Source organism: Tenrec ecaudatus, chromosome 9 (genome assembly GCF_050624435.1).
Source record: "Tenrec ecaudatus isolate mTenEca1 chromosome 9, mTenEca1.hap1, whole genome shotgun sequence".
NCBI lineage: Eukaryota > Metazoa > Chordata > Mammalia > Afrosoricida > Tenrecidae > Tenrec > Tenrec ecaudatus.
Window position 1 is genome coordinate 157,182,463 of NC_134538.1, and position 19,724 is coordinate 157,202,186.

The 19,724-nt window shown below is 49.8% G+C and overlaps 1 protein-coding gene across 1 annotated transcript in view; it reads right to left on the reverse strand.

Moving 5' to 3' along the window:
- The window catches only part of ZC3HAV1 (zinc finger CCCH-type containing, antiviral 1), a 60,007-nt gene extending 40,631 nt beyond the window's left edge, over positions 1-19,376 (reverse strand). Inside the window, exon 1 of the mRNA XM_075558721.1 lies at positions 18,686-19,376. Within this exon, the coding sequence (XP_075414836.1) occupies positions 18,686-18,981 (296 nt within the window). The 5' untranslated portion in view covers positions 18,982-19,376. The remainder of the gene's footprint in view (positions 1-18,685) is intronic.
- Between the last annotated feature and the right edge of the window lie 348 nt (positions 19,377-19,724).

Below are 19,724 nucleotides of genomic sequence, written 5' to 3' on the forward strand. Positions count from 1 at the left end.
GGAAACCTGTATGCAGAAATATAAGCTTCACTGGTTTTTTTCTCTAGAGGACTCGGCCTAATTTATTCTGTGTGAAGACAAAAGAATGGAATAGGCTCCAAATGTGTACATTTAAAAGTAATCTCTAGGGAGGGAAGGGGCCTTGTAAGGCACTTTAAGACATTCACAATTCAGTGCAACAGAACTTTCTGTACTAATGGACTAATGACAAAGATCGAAAGCCCGCTGCTGAGACCATCTGATGAGACTTCCAAGCCGAATCCACTTGATTCACAGCAAACCTGCAGGAAGGAGCAGAATCACCCTATAGGGTTCTCCAGGGACACAAAATCATCCTGGATACAGACCGCCACTTCCTTCTCCCACAGAACTGGCAGTTGGTTCAAGCAGCCGGTTTTTGGTCAGCAGCTGAGCACTTCCAACCACTGCGCCCGGTTTCCTCGGTGGGACTTCCCCAAAAAAGCCTCACTATCAGTCATTTGATTCTGACTCACAGCAGCCCTCTAGGACAGCGCAGAACTGTCCCTGTGGGTTTCTGAGACTAACTCCATCAGCCTCATCTTTCTCCCTTGAAGCAGCTGGTGGTTTTGAACTACTGACCTTGTGGTTAACAGCCGAACAAATCGCCCAAGACACTACAGGGCTCCTCTGGTGAGATTTAGGAACCAAATTAATTTTATTTAGCTTTGATTAACTTAAATAGCCACTCATGATTAGTATTATACAGTGAAGACCTCAAAGCAAACTCACCGTCTTCGAGTTGACGCTGACTCATAGCGACCAGAAAGAGGAAGGCATTCTACGAGGTGGAAGCAGATTGACACAGTGGCTGCATCTATCAGCCGGGCATAGGAATGGCTGTGAGGATGGCCCAGGACCGTGCAGCGTTTCCTTCTGTTGTGCATAGGGTCGCTATGGGGCAGAGCTGACTCAATGGCACCCAACAACAGGCGCAGCGACTGGTGGTTTCGAAATGACGACCTTTTGGTTAGCAGTCCAACAAGCCAGTACACCACCAGAACTGCGTGGTGACTGTCTAGGTCTCTGCTAATCACACTGGGAGGCCCAACAACACCCCTATCCCAAGAACTTGTCAGAAAGTCAGGCTCCCAGGCCCCACCATCATCATCCCGAATCAAAATCTGCCCTTCAACATCATCCTCAGGTGAGCCTTCCTGCTCTTGCCTGGGAGTCAGTTGATCCTGACTCATGATGACTCAGTTACAAGGCCTGCAAAGCTGGGACCTTTCAGAAGCCACGTGCCAGACCCGTCCTCCCAGAAGCCTCAGGGTGGGATGGAACCAGGAAACTAAGAATCCAGAGCTTTACCATGTGTGTTACCCAGGTACTTCCAAGAATGAAACAGGCCTTCTTGTTAATTCACACCTTGTTAACAAGATTAGACTACTCCCAAGTATTGGCCTGGAGCTTGTTTTTCCTCTCATCCAGACCAGGGCTTGCCAAGTGGACAATACTGCCCCCTGGGGGCACTGGGCTAATCCAGAGGTCTACAAAAGCAGGTATCTACACTTTATCCCCAGTGCTGGGCTAGAGCACTAAAATTTATCAATGGGGGTGGGGAGGGGAAAGTAGTGGTGAAGTGGGGTGCTGAAGGAGCTGTTGGTGTAGTGGTTCCACGTTGGGCCAAAGTCCTAATGGTCAGCAGTTCAAAACCACCGGCAGCTTCTCTGGAGACAGACTGGGCTTTCCACTCTTGTAAACAGTTACTGGAACCCACCGGAGGCTCTATGAGCACTGACTCAAGGGCAGTGAGTTTGAGCTTGAGCTTGAAGGGAGGGGCAGAGTCTGTTTGTGTTTTCCCCCCAAAAAAGAGGGTAATGGGCAAAATAAGTTTGGGAACTAGACCTGGTAAAGTGGAGGGGCAGGGAAAAGCAGAGGAAGGCTCTCGACAAGCTGGATGGACACAGTGGCTGCCACTGTGCATCAGGTTGGCACAGGGCAGGGCAGTGTTTCTTCGGTCATCCACAGAGTCGTGGGGTTGGAACTGCCGAGACTGCACGTAACAGCAGCAAGCAGGGGAGGCTGCCGACCTCTTAGGTTTTGAATATTGGCTTTACCAGCCATCTTCAGTTCACATCGTTCTGCCCTTTTGTTCCCTTTCCTTGCTTTTTTTCTTTTTCTTTTGAATGTCTCAAAGAGTTCATTTTACTTCAGGAGCAGGGAGCCCTTTTTCTGCCAAAGGCCATTTGGGGATTTCTAACACCATTCGAGGGTCATACATTTAGACTGATCAAACACTTCATTAGCTCACCCCTAATACAATGGCTGGAAGCGCTGCTCTCTGGTGAGGCAGTGATGCTAGCCGGGGTTGGTAAGAAGGCCAGCGGGCCGGCGGTCCCTCCCCGGACTTGGAGTCACAAACAATGCGCAGGGAAGCGGCAGTCAGGAAATCAGGTGGATGGAGCCTTGCCTGGGACAATCCTGCAGCAAAATATCCCTTTACGGTGAAGGCCCACCTGACCCAAAGCGTGGCATTTTCCATCACCTGAGAGGTCTGTGGAAGGGGACAATGGATGACAAATACTGCACAAGAATCAATGCAGACTCGAAGGAGGGTGTGGGTGGTGAATGTCGAAACGGCAAGCAGAAATGGATCTGCCTTAGAGGAAGTCCAACCACCGTCATCCTTAGCAGGCAGGTGGGAGTAGCGCACCTAGCACCCATTGAGCAGTCCCCTTCCTTTATCCATCAGAGGCCGACGAGGCTGCCGCCGCGGAACTTCTAATAGACAGGTCCTTCCAACTCACCATCCTCCATGAAGTCTGCTTAAATATTTGCAAAAGCCATTCAAGTCCCACAGCAGGACACCTGGAACGGACCATGTTGTTGAATTTACAAGAGATTTTTCCACTTTCTTTTTCTTTTTACACACCTGGAGATGATGATGACCCAGCGGAGGCGCGGGGGCGGGCAGGGAGGAGCAGACAGGTTTGGCAGCAAGGACTCCCGGTGACATCTGTGCGACTGGGTTTCTCGGGTTCCTTTTTAATCATGGGCTACCGTATGCTAATCTTTAACAAGACGGAAAATACAGACTTCCCTAGTGGGCTTTGCCAATCTAACCCAAGGCTGTCGAATCCAAGCCTCCTTTGCATCAGTTTAAATATTAACCAAGTCATCTCCCAGATCAATGGCTCGATCCGTTTCCAAAGACCCTTCTGGTTTTGTGGCTTCATGGTGCCTGTTGGTTCCGGCTCAGTCGGCTGTGACTCGGTGGAGGGCAAGATTACCTTCTGTGGGGGTTAAGGTCACGGTCAGTAACAGAGGCGCCTCTTGGGTGGATTTGATCTGCCAACCATTCAGCTAGTGGCTGAGTGTTTACCTGTTCGCCCCCACCCGCCCGCACCACCCCAGGCACTGTTAAACTTTTAGTTTCTCTATGTACGTACTACTGGGATCCCAGGAGGGGAGCTGGGCCGCTAACCACAAGGCCAGCACTTTGAAATCCATTAGCCGCTCCCCAGAACAAAAGAGGCTTTCTACGGCCATCCCGTGTTAACAGTCTTGGCAGCTGACGAGTACAGTTCTACTCTGTCCTACACGGTCACCATGAGTCTGAATGGGCTCGATGGCAGTGAGCTTGGCTTGAGATGTAAGTGCTATTGGCCTTGTGTCAATATCCGTAAAATCCATTGTCATGGGAGGCCAGTCCCTGGGGAAGGACATCACACTCCATAAAGTGGAAGGACAGTGAAAAGGCGGCCTTTGATGCAATGGATCGACACAGTGGCTGCAACAATGGGCCCAAACGTAAGAAGGATTTGGAGGATGGTGTAGGACTGGGCGGTGTTTCTGTTGTGGAGAGGAGGGTCGCTACGATTTAGTACTGACCCAACGGCACCAAAGATATCAACGGAAAACATCACGCTGAAAATTCAAGCGGCGTTAAACTTTGAATGACTATGAAGTCTGTCGCCGCTCCGACAGAAAATCTTCAGATTCTGCAACAGCAAAGACCTCTCAGTTTATTTTCTTGTCTTCTCTCTCCCATTTAGATGGAATCCTTTAATAAACCCACTACCGTGCAACGCATGCTAACCCAGAGCGGCCCTGTAAGGGCAGAGAGAAACTACCCCATAGGGGTTCTCAGTCTGCCTCACCTTTCCCCCTCAGAGCGCAGAGCGGTCGGTGGGTTCGAACCACCATCCTTTCCCTGGGCCTTGTCAAGCTTGACCTGTGGAGACCCGGGGTACCTTCCCCTTGACTAGCTCTCTTTGTCCCTAAAGACTAAAAGTCATCTGTTGCCTCTATTTTTCTTAGCGGCTTTGACACCTGGCCACAGAATGGCAAAATCACGTTGAAGGAAATGATTCTACTGAGGTTGTAGGTGGTTTTTTTCCCCTCTCCAATGTAAACAGCTCAGTTAAAAAAAAAAAAAAAAAAAGCTAAACTCATTGCCACGGACACTCAATACCAATTCACAGCGACCTTAGAAGACAGGGTAGAACAGCCCCTGTGGCTTTCTGATACTAGTACTCTTGATGGCAGTAGAGAGTCCATCTTTCCCCCATGGCATGGCTGGTGGTTTCCAACTGCTGACCTTTCGGATCGCAGCCTAACTCGGAACCGCTATGCCAGCACAGCTCCAGGGTCTAAGCAAAAGCTAATGGTTAAAAGTCACTTATTCTGATGCTGCTGTCCATCGTGACGGCTTGCCTAGGCTCTGGGACTGCCTCAGCCTGGTTTCAGAGGAATGACCCCTCTGTCAGCTGCAGCACGCCATCAAGGACTCCTAGTCGGCAGCCAGCATCAGCCCCTGCACCGCCTTTTTATCGAGGCTGGACCCTCCTGGCTTTCTCCCCACTGTCCTTGACTCCTGTGCTGGTCTGTCATCCCTAGATAAAAGTGTCCTCAGCTCCCCCCTCCCAGCTGTTTCAGATAGTGGCTCCCCCTCCTTGCCCCCAGAACCTCACCTTATCACACCCACCCCCCAGGTGGTGCCAAGGTTCTGCTACAGACTCTTACCAGAATACAGTTCTTACTTAAAAAAAAAAAAATTGGGAAGGGAAAAAAAAATCGATCGGAAACTTCTAATCTTAACAGACACACACACACACTTTGTAGTGGTTAGGGTTGTGGGCTCGCAGTTCATAGTGACCCTATGAGGCAGAGTTAGGCCCACATCCCCCAGTGGAGTCGTGGTTGGGCTGCCACCCTCAAGGTCGGCAGTTTGAAACCCCCAGGTGCTCCTCAAAAGAAAGGTCTCCCAGGCTGGGTGTGTTTATGGAAGCAGATGCCAGGGCTTTCTCTCTCATACACAAGGACCTTCCAGTTAGTCGTCCAGTGCTCGGCCAGTGTCGAGCTGGTGGTCTTTAAAGAGTGTGGCTACTACCCACAGGTATGTAGTCCAATAGAATTCAGAGTCCCCGTACTGGGTTTCGACAGCTATACATCTTTTGGGGATCAGACCACCTCAATATTCTCGAGGAGAGGCCGGTGGGTTTGAACCACTGACCTTGAGGTGAGCAGCATCTGCATAACCCACTGAGTCATGAAGGTGTGTAAGGACACAAACCTGATGGAAATACTTGTTCTGCTCAGCGTGGTGGAGACAGCCTCAGACTCTCTATAGTGCTGGACAAGGTCACTATTCAAGCTTAAGGGGGGCTCGGCTTCCCCATTCTCTTCTGGTTGCTGTGTCCCAGCTACTGGCCAGTAATATTGACTGGCTGGCTTAAGGCAAGAGCTGTGAAAACCCCAGGGGAAAAAAAAAAAAAGAAAACCCCAGGGCTCCCTGGGCCAGAGGTGGTCCAGGTTGGGGGGCCCCAGGCCTGCCCCATCAGCAGCACTTCGGAGGCAATCCAAGTCCCCACGTCTCAGCCAACACTGGCCACAGACCCCACCTCCAGTGGCCTGGGGTTCAGATCTCTGGTAGAATCCAAAATTTGCATCTCTAACAGACCCAGGGGGATGCAGATGCTGAGCTGCAGGGGGTGGAAGGCTCCAGACCACCTTCAGACTGGATAAAACTTCCCACCTAACTACCCCCTCCTGGTACTCAAGAGACCAGCATCAGAGCCATCCAAAAACCGTCCAGGGGGCCAAAGTTCTGGGAGCCCACTGACTTTTCAAAAGAGGAGAGCAGAGGTGGCCAACAAAGAGGTGGTATGGCTTCTCTTAGGAAATCCAAAAAAAGCCCCAAAGCCAATAACCTTTGCACCCTTTCCTTCTGGCCTCCAGGCAGGGAATGATTTTAGTTCCGGCCCCCACACCAAGGAACAACACAGAGGTTAATGCTGGGCTGCAAATCCCAAGATCAGCCATTCAAACTCACTATCCCGGTGGTTCTCAACCTTCCTAAACGACCCTTTAATACAGTTCCTCATGTGGTGGTGACCCCCAACCATAAAATTATTTTCTTTTTTTTTTTCATAAAATTATTTTCATCGCTACTTCCTAACTGTAATTTTGCTACTATTATGAATCGTTATGTAAATAATTGATATGCAGGATGTATTTTCATTATTACTAATCTAACAATTAAAGCATAGCGATTAATTACAAAACAATAGGTAATTATATACTGCAAAATATTTATGTGTTTTGCAATGGTCTTAGGCGACCCCTGTGGAAGGTTCATTCAACCCACAAAGGGGTCCTGACCCACAGGCTGAGAACCACTGCACTAGCCATACTCCGGAGCAAGGTGAGGCTGCCGGAACCCCCTCGGGAGCAGTTCTATTCTATGGCAAGGCGTCTACCCACATCTGTGGGTGGAATCCCTTAAGTGTGTGCTGGACCCTGGGGCCGGGTTGCACCCAAGACTGACCAGGGGACCACTGGCAATTCCCCAGCACAGTGGGGTCCCCTCGGTGCTCTGGAACTAACTCCAGCATCCTGGACAAGGAGCTGAAGTCCCGGGAATAGTGCCCACCGGTGGTAACTAAACCTCTTACTCAGCCTTCCAACCCCCCAAGGCGGTAGTGAAAAGAAAACCACTCTCCAATTTGCCCAGAAAACAGGAAGTCGCTCAGGGCACAAAAGGCACCGGATGTGAAAGATAAAATCTAGAAAATCATGGTCTGAGGCCTGAATGCCTACCCTCAAAAACAACCCAAGGGAGGGAGGGAGGAAGGACTCTTTTTCCTTTTTTTTTTTTTGTAGGACTCTTACAGAGTAAGTATGCTTACTTCTTTCAGACTGCGGGATGGGGTGGGAGGGTACCTGTGGAAGGCTTGGGGATTAAATCACCTACAAAGTGGGAGACAGGAATCCAGAACTCCTATAAAGTAGGAAACAATGGGGAGTTTGGCTGCTGACCTGGAAGGAGTGAACCCTGGGGCAAGGTTACAAACCTGGGGGGGGGGGGCAAGGGCGAGGTTGAAGACAGGGGGTGGGAGGCCTGCTTTAATCACTGGTCTCAGTGGGTCCAAAGTAGGGCAGCCCACAGGGGAGGGGGAGTGGTGTGTTGGCATGATTTCATACAGTTCTAAGAATAGGGAGACTCAAACAGGTATCCCCAACTCTGTCCATACTTGTGATGGAGCTGCCCAGTCCTGAGTTCCGGTTCTCGCCCAGCCCCGAAAGCTGATTGCCAGTGTCAGTCCTCCGCTCCTTCCCCACAATGGCGGGGGCAGATTGGTAGGTGTCGGTGCATTAATTTTCACTGGCTAATTTTAAGAAGTTTTATTGATCCACCAAAACCGACTCTTGGCATTCTCAAAGAAAAAATTCACCGCTGTGGAGTAGATTCCAGACTCTCCAGAACAGAACAGGGTAGAACTGCCCTGCAGACTTCTGGGACAGCAGCTCACAACTTGTTCAGTGATATCAATTCCATTATTTTTTCATTCCAAAAGAAAGCAGAATATAATTTTAAAAAATAGAATGGATGAAGAGTGAGTTAAAAGGAAAACAAATCATTCATTCTTTTTTTTAAAACAAATGATTTGATGTTAAATGTTAACCTTAACTTCCTGTTGTACTCTGTGAGCAGGGCTTTCCCCATCCCTGGTCAATGGTCCCAGCGTATTCAATGGAGACACTCCCAGTAGACTCTCTGCAAATGGATTTTGGGTTTTCACTGTCTTATATAGATAGCCTTCTGCAAACTGGGTGCTCAGAATTTAAGCTCCAGTACACTTCCCTCCTCTGATCTTGGATTTTGTTGAGATTATAAATGCACCGGAGTAGAAAGCCTTGTCTTTCTCGGGTTCTGCATCCTCACAACAGATGAGTCCCCTTTGATGGACAGATGGGGAGCGCACATGACAGACAGGCCTAGAGTCAAACCCAGGCTGTCTTCACAGAAGGGTCGAATCCACCTGTGAGCCACTAATGCCCCTTAGAATCGCCCCAATGTCCAGGACACAGCCCAGAGCCATAAAATCAAAGTGTGAGGGTGAAAGCCAGCCAGCAGAGTTTGAGGAGACTGTCCCTCTGACTCCAAAACGCAGTGACCTGGAAAGCCACAGCAGGCAGTGGAGAGAGTGAAGGGGGCAGGTGGTGGGATGCTGCTGCCATATTCCTGATGCTGAGAGAGAAATGCATGACCTTCTCCCCACCATACACCAAACCCAAATCCCCTCAGTAGTTAACAGCACTAAGCTCTGGGGAAAGACGGAGGAGCATATTACAGTAGGGAAAAAAAAGATGGAAGCCTGTCTCCAGAGGAATCTACAATTGGTGACATGAACTCTATGCCCAATAAGTATCTGTTACTTGAGGAGCTAAGCATGGCCAGCATTTCCTGTCCGCGGTTCTGTCTTATAAAGCAGCAGAAAAGTCACCACGACCTTTGGGAAAGCAATACTTTTCAAGCTTTTATTCATTCTGAATTCAAGAATCCAGATCTCTTTTCCTCCCTCAAGTTGAAGTCACAAGGTTACATGAAGCCTCCTCTTAACCTCCCGGGAGTGGAGGGCAAGACTGAAGAACTGATGGCCTTGAACTTTAGCCAGGAGAACAAGTCTGTCTTGGAGGAAGTATAGCCTGAATGCTCCTTAGAGCGAGGATGGGGGGGACCTCATCTCATGTGCTTTAGACATGTTATAGCAGGAGAGACCAGACCCTGGAGAAGAACATTGCACTTGGCAAAGTTGGGAGTTAACAGCAAGTGGCTTATCTGTGACCTCCAAGCCACACTGAATAAACTAACCCGCAGGATGAGCAGGAAAATAAATCGAAATCATTTTAAAAGATGAGCATGGGAGGGGAGGGGGAGAGGAGCTGATACCAAGGGCTCAATAGAAAGTAAATGTCTAGAAAAGAAAGAAGGCAACATATGTACAAATTCACCAGCGATGTATGGATTGTGACAAGAGTTGTAAGAGTCCCCAATAAAATGATCTTTTAATTAAAAGATAAAAAAAAAGATGAGCATGGGAAATGGTGGAAGGATCCAGAAGGCTCTAGGATTTCAGGCCAATGTAGCCCAGTTGGAACAGCAGAGCTGTGTTGGGGTGGGAAGAACCAAACTCGGGGTTCACACACAACTCAGACCAACTCAGACATCAAGGAAGTGTGGTCAGCCATCTACCCTGGTGATTTCCAGCCATCTTGACCCCTCATCCAGTGGTAGGTCACCCAAGAAGCAAGGTAAACACCGGGGTGCTTGCCTTTACTTACCCGTCCGTCCATAGTGAGCAATCTCATGTTTTCACCGTATCAAAGATTTTGCTTCCAGTTCTCCCGACCTCCCATCCCCTCCTTTCCACGGGATCAAAGCCTCTTTCCCAACTGACCATCCTTCATACGAACAGAGCGCCCAAGAAGCAAGGTAAGCAGTGGCTTACTTATTAATCTATAGTGAACAATCTCACATGGGTTGCGGCAGCTTGGATTACCTCTTAGGTAGTCTGCGCCTGTGGACAGAAGGAGGACATCTGGAGCAGGTGTGTATCTGTGTATGTTCTGTGTGTGTTGATTTGTAAAGTGTATAACCTCTGGCACTGAATTCACATTTTGAAAAGTCTTGTTGTTCGCACACACGAGTGAGTGAGACCTCTTGAAACGCCTCCTGGTCTGGCGCCACTATCGTGACCCGCTGGCTTGCGTGAGCCTACTCTTGTAGCTATTGTGTCCATAATCAGTTGTGCCCTTGGGTCTATTCTGATCTCTAATGAGCTCTGATGGAGTCTCGGTTACATGTTGGACTGCTAACTGCAAAGTCAGCAGTTTGAAACCATCAGGCAGCTCCAAAGGAGGAAAACGAGGCTTTCTACTCCCGTAAAAAGTTACAGTCTCAGAAACGCACAGGGGCAGTTCTACCCTAGTCTACAAGGTCCCTTCAGAGTTCAAAATGACTCAGTGGCAGCAAGTTTGGTGCTTTTGTTTTGTGAGACAAGCATGTAGGATTTCCTGACCCCCCGTGTGTACAGCAGCAGAGAGCCAGGTCTCTCCTCCCTCCGAGCCAATGGGAGGCTTGAACCGCAGACCCTCTGTGTGCAACCAAGCACTAAACCATTGTGTCACAGGGCACCTTTGTCGATTACAACACGGCCTAGTTTTTCACGACCAAGAAAAAGAGCAGTTAAAAAGTCTTGTGACCAGGGTTCCAGTTGACAGGCGTGGATTTTCATTAGAAACAAAACATGTTTAAACAGGTCGCTGGGATCAAAGGTTGGCTGCAGACAGTTCTCTCAGTCCTCCCCTCATCTTGGTTGCCTTGAAATGCCTTCAGATAAAAGGTCCAATTACAACATCGGCTGCCAAGGGGATCTGCTGGGCCAGTGAAATTCCAGATTTCCAGGCAGCTCAGAAGATTATGGAGACTGGATTTGGGGCTTTTAAAGGGGTCAGCTGGAAAGGTTTTCTCCAAGGACAGGACTAAACCAAAAATAACCCAAACTCACGGGCATCGCACCAATGCCGACCTGTAGTGACCCTATAGGACAAGGTGCGACCGCCCCTGTGAATCTCCGAGACTATAACTATGAATGGGGATGGAAAGCCCCATCTTTCTCCTGAGGAGCAGCTGGTGGATTCAAATGGTGAACCTTGGAGGTGCCCAGCCCCCAACGCCCCCAGGGCTCTGCCCCACTGCTGAATGCTCTAAGATAGGAGTGGTGGTGAGTTTACAATTTCCCTTGCTAAGGATTAAGGATTAAAGTACTCAATTTTATGATATGTAAACTGTGTGCCAATAAAACTGTTGGGAAAATAAATAAGTAAAATAAGGAAGAAAACCATATAACTTGGAGTATTTTTTAAATTTAGTTTCAATACCTTAATGTCTAATACTGCTAGATGGTGAATATTAGCCTTTACTGCTACTTTATCAGCACCCATTTCAAAAGGCGGGAAGACAATGTTAATGTTGCTGGTAAAGCACTGTGGGGCCAGAAGCAGTGTGCCTACTGTTGCCCATGCTTCTGGGCACCCCCTTTGCAGTTGGTTTCAGATTTCTTAACACAGACGCGTGAGAACAGCCAACATGGCAGCGGTTTGTTGCAAGGCCTCAATTGGTCTTCCACCAATTCCTGCGGCCTCGTTTTCTTCACCAATGTCTTCAATGCAGTTTGGATTGCTTCCTTTAGGACTACTGGTCCTTGATAATAACCTGGAGTATTGTGAACTCAAAAAAAAAGTTTTAAGAAAATAGAAACCTCTATTGGTGAGAAAAAGGCCAAGAAACTGTTAGGCAAGCTAGCGCAGGGTTAAAAAATGTCCATTAACGCATGCCCAGAGAACCAAGCACGGAACAAGGAGTGGTGTACTGCACAGGCTCAGAGGTTCAGGTTTCCCGCCGGTAGGCATGGGTGGGCGCTGAACCTGGATTGGCCCACCTGGGCCAGGTGAATTCAATTCAGCCAATGGGGTCGATCAGGGGTAGTCCACCACGCCTCCCCCTGGAATCCTTGAAAAGGCAGGAGTCCAGAGTGGAGACACCAAGACTTTGTCTGCGTGATGCTGAGAAGCTTCCGCCAGGCTGCATGGTCGGGAGGAGTCCCATGGGTGCCGTGTAAACCTGAAACTTCTTCTAACGCTCAAAAAACTCACTTGGATCGTGAACCAGGCTTCAGCGTGAATTCCTTCTCGCGCTGGGCCAAGGACCGAGGTACAACTCTCTCCAGAGAGATCTAACAAAACTTGCATTGAGGAATTTTTCATCCATCACAACAATCTGCCTGTTCATTCTTCAAAGGTCTCGAGGCCAGTCCTAAGAGAATATCATTGGGAAACCTGACCTCCCCTCCCCTCCAGCCCTAATCCTGTGCCTTCAAACTGCTAACTCCCAAACCCAAAGAACATTTCAAAGGACTATGCTCCCAGTCCCTCGACACTGTCCAACAGCCACTTTGTGCACTGTCAATGAAAGGGGGCAAAAAAAAAAAAAAGGGGGCAGAATTTTTCGGGGAAGGGTCAAAGGGATGGGAACGTCACCTGCAGAAGTGAATTGAGCTAGGTGGCGGCTCTGTCGGAAAACACGAGCTTCACATCTGGGCATTTGTGCTTTATTAATCAAGGTCCCGGTGATTTTATAGCAATCCCTGTTGACTTGCCCTTGAGAACTAAACCAACAAACCATCTAGCCGCCAGGAGTCATTCTAACTCACAGCTCCACCCTCCAGGGCAGAGCAGCACTGCTCCCCGGCAAACCTGACAAACGTGGGGGGGGTGGAGACATATGGACAGGAAGGACACACACCAGGGACATCAGTGGGGTTGTTTCTGGGGTGAGGGGTGAGGGTTGTTTCTGGAGTGAAGCTTACTGTCAGGCCTGTACGTTTAATTTATTTTAAAAGACAGCAGCCCTCAAGGGGAACATTTCATTCAATGCAGCAAGTGAACCTGCTAATGCTTGTGATACTATCCTTTGGGCTTTTTGATATTTTATAAAAAATGCCAGCTAACACCTGGCCCACCTAGGCCCACCGTCCTACAGTTTCAATTGTCTGGAAGATGTCGCCAGCAAACAGGAAGATGCCTGCCCGGAGCACCCACCTGCGGGGCTCACACCACAAACGGTGGCCAGTTCATAGCCTGCTTTACAAGAGAGAAATCCTGGCTCGCAAAAGAAAAAAGAGGGAACCGATTACAAGGATCTACGTATAGCCTCCTCCCTGGGGAATGGACAACAGAAAAGTGGGTGAAGGGAGATGTCGGACAGTGTAAGATATGATAAAATAATAATAATTCATAAATTATCAAGGATTCATGAGGGAGGGGGTGGAAATGAGGAGCTGATGCCAGGGGCTTAAGTGGAGAGCAAATGTTTTGAGAATGATGAGGGCAACGAATGTACAAATGTGCTTTACACAATTGATGTATGGATGGATTGTGATAAGAGTTGTATGAGCCCCCAATAAAATGATTTCAAAAAATAATAATGCAAACAAAGTGACTATGATAGCAATTGTACCGTGCTGCTTGATGTGATTGAGCGATAGGGTGTTATATGTGTAAGAGCTCCCAATAAAGTGATTCTTTTTTTAAATTTCATAAAGAAAGAAACAAACAAAATAACCTGAGTGCACACTCCATATGGCTGCCTGGCCTCTCTGACCGGTGAAGCAGTCAGGCAGGTGTGTGTTCAAACGCTCCGTCCACCAGCCCTGTGACCCTCCTCTAACCCATGTAGTCTTCCAAAAGATTGACCACCTTGGGACCTCTCTGGGCAGTTCTACTCTATCCCACAGGGGTGCCATGAGAGCTGGAACCCACAAAAGCATCAAGGGCCTTGTCTGGTTTTACTGTTTGGGTCAGGACTGGGACTGGGGCTCCGGAAGTGGACATGTGTTTGAGCAGAGCAAACAGAAATGTCAGAACTGATGCTCCAAAGCAAATAATTACTCAATAGGGAAGCACAACTTGCTCTCAGCTGACACGCACGGCCCAAACAACAGAGAAGAAGGGGCTGCAGAAGAGAGCTGGAGTCGCTGGGTGGTGCAAAAGGGGCTGGAGGTTTGAGTCCGCTCAGAGATGCAGTGGAAGAAAGGCCTGGCAGCCTGCTCCCCCCAAAAGCAGGCCCTGGAAGAGCCTACGGGACACAATTCTACCTTCACTCACCTGGGTGCCCCATGAGTCGGGGTTGACGCAACAGCTGTGGTTTACAAAACAAAAATCTGGACTGGAGAGGCGCTGTCATAAGTAATAGCACTACAATCTAAATTTCTAAGTCTAGCCAAAGGATTATCGTCAACATGTAACTATGAGGTTGCTGAACTGGAAGGCAGTGTCCACTTCCCCATCAGAAGGTCAATGGATACAGTGAGCTAGCAACCCACAAAGGCAGTGCACACGTTGCTACCAGTCAAGGTTTGAAAGACCAGGCTTTGTAAATCGCTACATAGGTGAGAAGATTTTAAAACATGCTTGAAGAAACATTTCCTGGCCCCCAAGGCTAGAACAATGTGCTCTGGTGGTACAGTGGCTTAAGCGTCGGGCTGTTACTGCAAGGGCTGCTGTTCAAACCCACCAGCTGCTCTGAAGGGAAACTATGAGGCTTATTTCTCCCATAAAAGATTTACACTGACCTGGCAGTTAGCAGCCCAATGTGTAACCAGTATATCCAGGCCGCCTGTACTCTGTTGTATGGTGTCTACACTACTATTTGGATTCTCCTTGTTGGCAGAGAGGTTTGGGGAGGCCAAGAAAAAAACGTCTCCCAGAGATCAAGAATTCCTTTGTTTATTGCATTTCACTTTACAGTGCTTCACAGATATTGCATCTTTTTATAAAAACTCGAGGATTGGGCAACTCTACACCGACCAAGTCTATTGACACCATCTTTCTTTGTGTCTCTGTGTCTCATTGTGGTCATTTTCACAATATTTTCAAAGTTTTCTTTCTTTTTTTTCCTCCAAGCTTTTTCTTAATGTAACTGCACACTTCATAACTACAATATAAATGTAAAAATTATATGCACTGAAAACATAATGTGTGAAACTATTATGTCCACCGAGATACCAAAAACATTGTGTGACTCAATTTATTAAGATGTTTGTGAAAAAAAAAAAAGATGTTCGCTACACTGGGGTGGTCTGGAAATGAACAGTAAACCTGAACATTGATGAATTTTAAAATTATAACTCGTCAACTCAAAATGGAAGCAAAATAAAAATGACTAGATCAATAAATGTACAAAATTAAAATATATCACTCAACTTACATTTAAAAATAAAAGGAGGGGGGCAATTCATAGACTAAATGATACTTGTGTTCTATATAAGCTTGTAAAATACAGCAATGTTCAATCCAACAACCCACTTTGTTAAAAATGATATGAGTTAAAAGATGATTTTCATGTTTCAAATCAGGGTGGGAAAAGAAACCTCACCATAATAAAAGGAAAGATGGAAAATGTCTACAGATACTTTGTGTAACAAATGGATACAAAGTTTCTAAATGCATTATACGTACAACACACTGAAGCAATTACAGAGGATGTGTGTGTAAGTTTTTTCCTTGAAACTGCAAATCTGATTTATAAGACAATCAGGGAAATTTAAACAACTGGATTTCAAACCAAGCCCACTGGCATTGAGCAGATTTCAAGTCATAGCAACCTACAGAGTAGAACACTGCTCCTTTGGACGCCAGAGCCTTTACCGGAGAAGACAGCCTCCTTTCTTTCATGGAGTAGTTACTGGTTAGTGGGTCTGAACCATTGACTTTGTAGTTAGTAGCCCGATAACTACATTAACTAGGTTAAGACTATGCCACCAGGGCTCCGTAACTGAAATATTAGATGATGTTAATATTGTAACTTTTTTAGAGGTCATCCTTGTTAAGAAGTGTCCTGGTGGTGCAGTGGTTAAAGCACTCAGTAGCCCACCAACCACTCCCATGGGGTGGCCCCACTCTATCCAGGAGGGTCACTTTGAGTCAGAATTGTCTCAAAGTCAGCGGGTTTTTAGTAATGTTTCTGCCAACGAACACTGACCACTGATCTCTGAACTGCCTTCAAGAAATCCGTGGTGGGCAGGGCAGATAAGAGGACGGGAGGACAACCAAACACAACTAGCCATTTGGTTAGTGACACGTGACATCCACACGGTAAAGCCACAGGGGGAGTTCATCCCCTCTTCATTCAGAGTTTGCTAGATTGGAAAGAGAAGTGAAAATCCAACGGGTAAAAAGCATATTTATGGGGAACAAAAAGTCATGAATACTTGTTAGAGAATGTTCAGCCCATCGCCTCAAGAACAGAAAACCACCAAACACTGAGGATTTGGGTCAATGGGCCTGGAGGCCTAGAACTTGGGTGATCCATTGGCATAAAACTCTGCCATGGATGCTGATTCACTGCAACTCCACCCCACTGGGCAGAGTAGAACTGCCCTCATGAGTTTCCAAGAACATAACTGTTTATGGGAGTGGAAAGCCTGCGAGGCTGGTGATGTTGAATCGCTGCCCTGTGGATCGCAGGCCAACGTGTAACCACTAAGCCACCAGGGCTCCTCAATGGACACAGTCAATGACTGAGGTCTCAAAAGCTTGCCAGAATCCATCAAAGGTGCAACTACTGGTCTCTCCAGGTCGGAAGCAAAGCAAAGCAAAGCAAACCAAAACCTGAAGAAACAATTAGCCCAAAGATTCAGGGCCACAAAAACATCAGTCTCCACATGTTGAGAACAGAACTCCAGAAGGGCTCCGGCTATCATTGCTGGCATCTCCGAAAGGGGACCAGATGAAAAGGTTCTAAAGAGACTTGGAGATGTGAAACAAAATGCAAAATCATTTTTTAAAAAGAAAGACCAGTCTTACTGGTCTAATGAGGATTCTGGAACCCCAAGGTTATGAACCTTAGTCACTCAAGTGGGAACTTTAACAACTGAACTTCCAACTCAACTTCCGGCCAAAAAATAGGTCCCATCTGCAGAACAAGGAGCATGGGTAATGCAGTGGATTAAGCACAGGGCTGGCTGCCAACCAAAAGGTCAGCAGTTTGAACCCACCAGCCACTCTGAGGGAGAAAGATGAGGCAGTCTGCTCACAACAGTGGGTGGGATGTGGAGCTGTGGGGTGTACAATGCCACCAGAGGTTCCAATTTAGGACAGTCAAGCCCAGGAGATCAGAAGGGCAGCATTGGCCCAGGGAGAAAACTCAGAGGCTGGGGAAGGGCGTCTACTACAGGGAAGACAGGGAGAGTGCACTTAATGGGACTTGCTAAGAAACAAACTGAGTCAGAATTATTGAGCGGAAAGCCATTTTTCCCCCGCTGAAGACATGTCCTTGGATCACATTAAACTTTTTTTGTTTTCTTTCGTGTTATTTTTAATTCTAAGAAGCACAATTTAACACAAAACAACAAAGCAGAACTTCTAACCCCATGGCTATTCAGCTTGGGGTACACTGCCCCTTCCCTTTCTAGGTCCTCCCACTTTGGACTTTCTTCCACTCTGGGATTCAGATGACCCGACCCTCAATAGACCTAAATTCCAGCAACTCAGAAACAGAATTTTAAAGTGTTGACTCACAACCTACTAAATGCCTTCCTCTTTAAAACACGGAAGCTCATTCCAAGCGCACCCCACTCACCCTGGTCTTTTTTTCATATGAAGTGAGCAGAAAGTCATTGCATTCTCAAGTTAAGCATTTTCTTTCTAGGCTTCAGCCTACCTTCCCTGTGTCCAGTGTCCTTCTAAGATGCATGCTATCACCACGTGTGGGCGATGTTCCAAAGGCCTTTGCTGATGCAAAGTACTTGATCAGACAATTGGAGAGCAACCATTTTGGACACAAGGGCCTACAGATGGTGTTGGGGGGTGGGAGAAACAACAAGGACCCTGAGACTGTCAGCGAAGCACAACTGAGCAGAAGTCACAGGGGTGGATTAGATGGCAGATGGGCATGGGCCAGCAGGAACCCTGGATCCCGTCAAGCTCGCTCGCCTTCATTCAGAAGTGAAAGGGGTGCTGGAGACACCCACCAGACTGGGGTGATTCCAGGATGCACGGAATGGATTTAGAAAGGTAGTACAAATGACACTGCCTGGAGAAAGGCGAAGAGGGAGGTCGGTGGACTGGCAGGGCGCTCAGGATAGCCCTGCCACCCCCGCCTGGACCAAGGGGAAAGGCCTAGACCCGGACTTATGGGTGGAAGCCATCTTTGTAGGTGGGACCGCTGACCCAAGGGAGAAAGAGCGCAGTTGCGTTGCGGCGGATTCCGCATCCCAAGGGGCGCCGGCACCTTGGAACACCCCTTATTACCTAGAAAAGCGCCCGTGGAAGCGGCACGGCTCCCGGGGATGTGAGCGCGCAGCTCAGAAGACCAGTTAAGAGAGTGGTCCCAAGGAGTGGGCGGGGGCACCGCCGGAGGGGGACACGATCTCATTAGTAACTCAGGAGAGGGTCACCCCGATCAGCGAGTGGGGGCCAGCGCCTGATGTAGGTGCAGACCACAGGCTAAGACTGAAGTGGGGGCGCCTGGGTTCGGGGCGCGGCGGGGGTGCTGGGAACACCGTTAAGCGTCTAGGGACAGAAGTGGAGACTTCAGAGACTGGGAGTACCTTCCCTTCGACCACGACCCTGGCTCCAGTTTCCTCGGCCTGGGGCTGACCTCAAGCCCTTCAGCTTTCGAGGAGGGGCTGTGCGCAGTCGCCCCCCAGCCCCGGAGATCCAACCCCGCCAAGGCCTCCGCGGCCACTGAGTTTGCTGGGTGGATAGAGCGGCGGCTGGCCAGAGCAGGGCTAGGAAGCTGGGCTGTGGGGCGCAGGTCCCCGTGAAGGCGCGTGCCCTCCCCAGCGGCGCTCCCCCCCTCGGCCGCAGCCCCACTCACCGATCCGCGTGGCAATAGTTGCAGCGGCCCAGCAGGTTGAGCTTGCAGAGGTGCAGGTTCTCGCAGGGACTCTGGCAGAACTTGCGACGACAGAGCCGCGCCCGCGTGGTGGCCACGACGTCGCGGATGGCCCCGGTGTCCAGCACCACGAAACGGTCGGGCCCGGCGGCGGTCAGCACCTCGCGGAGCTGCTCCTCCGACAGCGCGATCTCTCCCAGCAGGGCGTCCAGCGCCATGCGGCCCCCGTGGGCGCACAGCCGCTTGGTGAGGAAGCTGCAGACGCTGGGGTCCGCCATGGCGACGTCCGAGCCCGGGCTGCAGCGAGCGCGACTGTCGCCGCGGCACCGGGAACCGAAACTTACCAGGAGCCGCGGGCGGGGCGGGGCGGGGCGTGCCTCCCCGTCGGTCCTGCTTTCGGTTTCCCACTCGGCGGGATGCGGCCGCCGGGTCCGCGGGTCCTAGGGCCCCGCAAGCGTCCGGAACCGAAACTTACCAGGGGCCGCGGGCGGGGCGGGGAGGGGCGTGCCTCTCTATTGGCCGCGCTTTCGGTTTCCAACTCGGCCGGATACCGCCCCGGGGTCCGGGGGTCCAAGGGCCCCGCTCGGGTCGGAAGATCGCGTGGCCACTGGCGGAGCGCGGCGGGGCGAGGACCCGGCCCCGAGGCGGATCCGCACGGAGAGCGCACAGAGATGAGCTGGGGAGGGGGTGCGGGCTTGCGGAGGTCGGGGGGGGGGGCGGTGACGCGGGACTCGGGTCCGCGCGCTCCCCACCACGCGCCCTTCCCGGAATGAGCGCGCCCGCCCGGGGCGCCTCCCTGGAGCGGGGCGCGCGGCCCGCAGGGTTGGAGCGAGTCCGCAAGACCGCTGCGCGCCTGGCTGTCACGCCTCCCTGCCTGAGGTTGAGGAAGGGGCGGTCGCCAGCACCCGCAGCGCTCCGGCAGCAGGCCGGGGCTTCCCCCAATCTTCCCCGGGCCCCAGCTGGTGCCCCGCAGGGTCCAGGACCCACGTGTACATGTACCCACACTGCTGTGTCCCTTAAC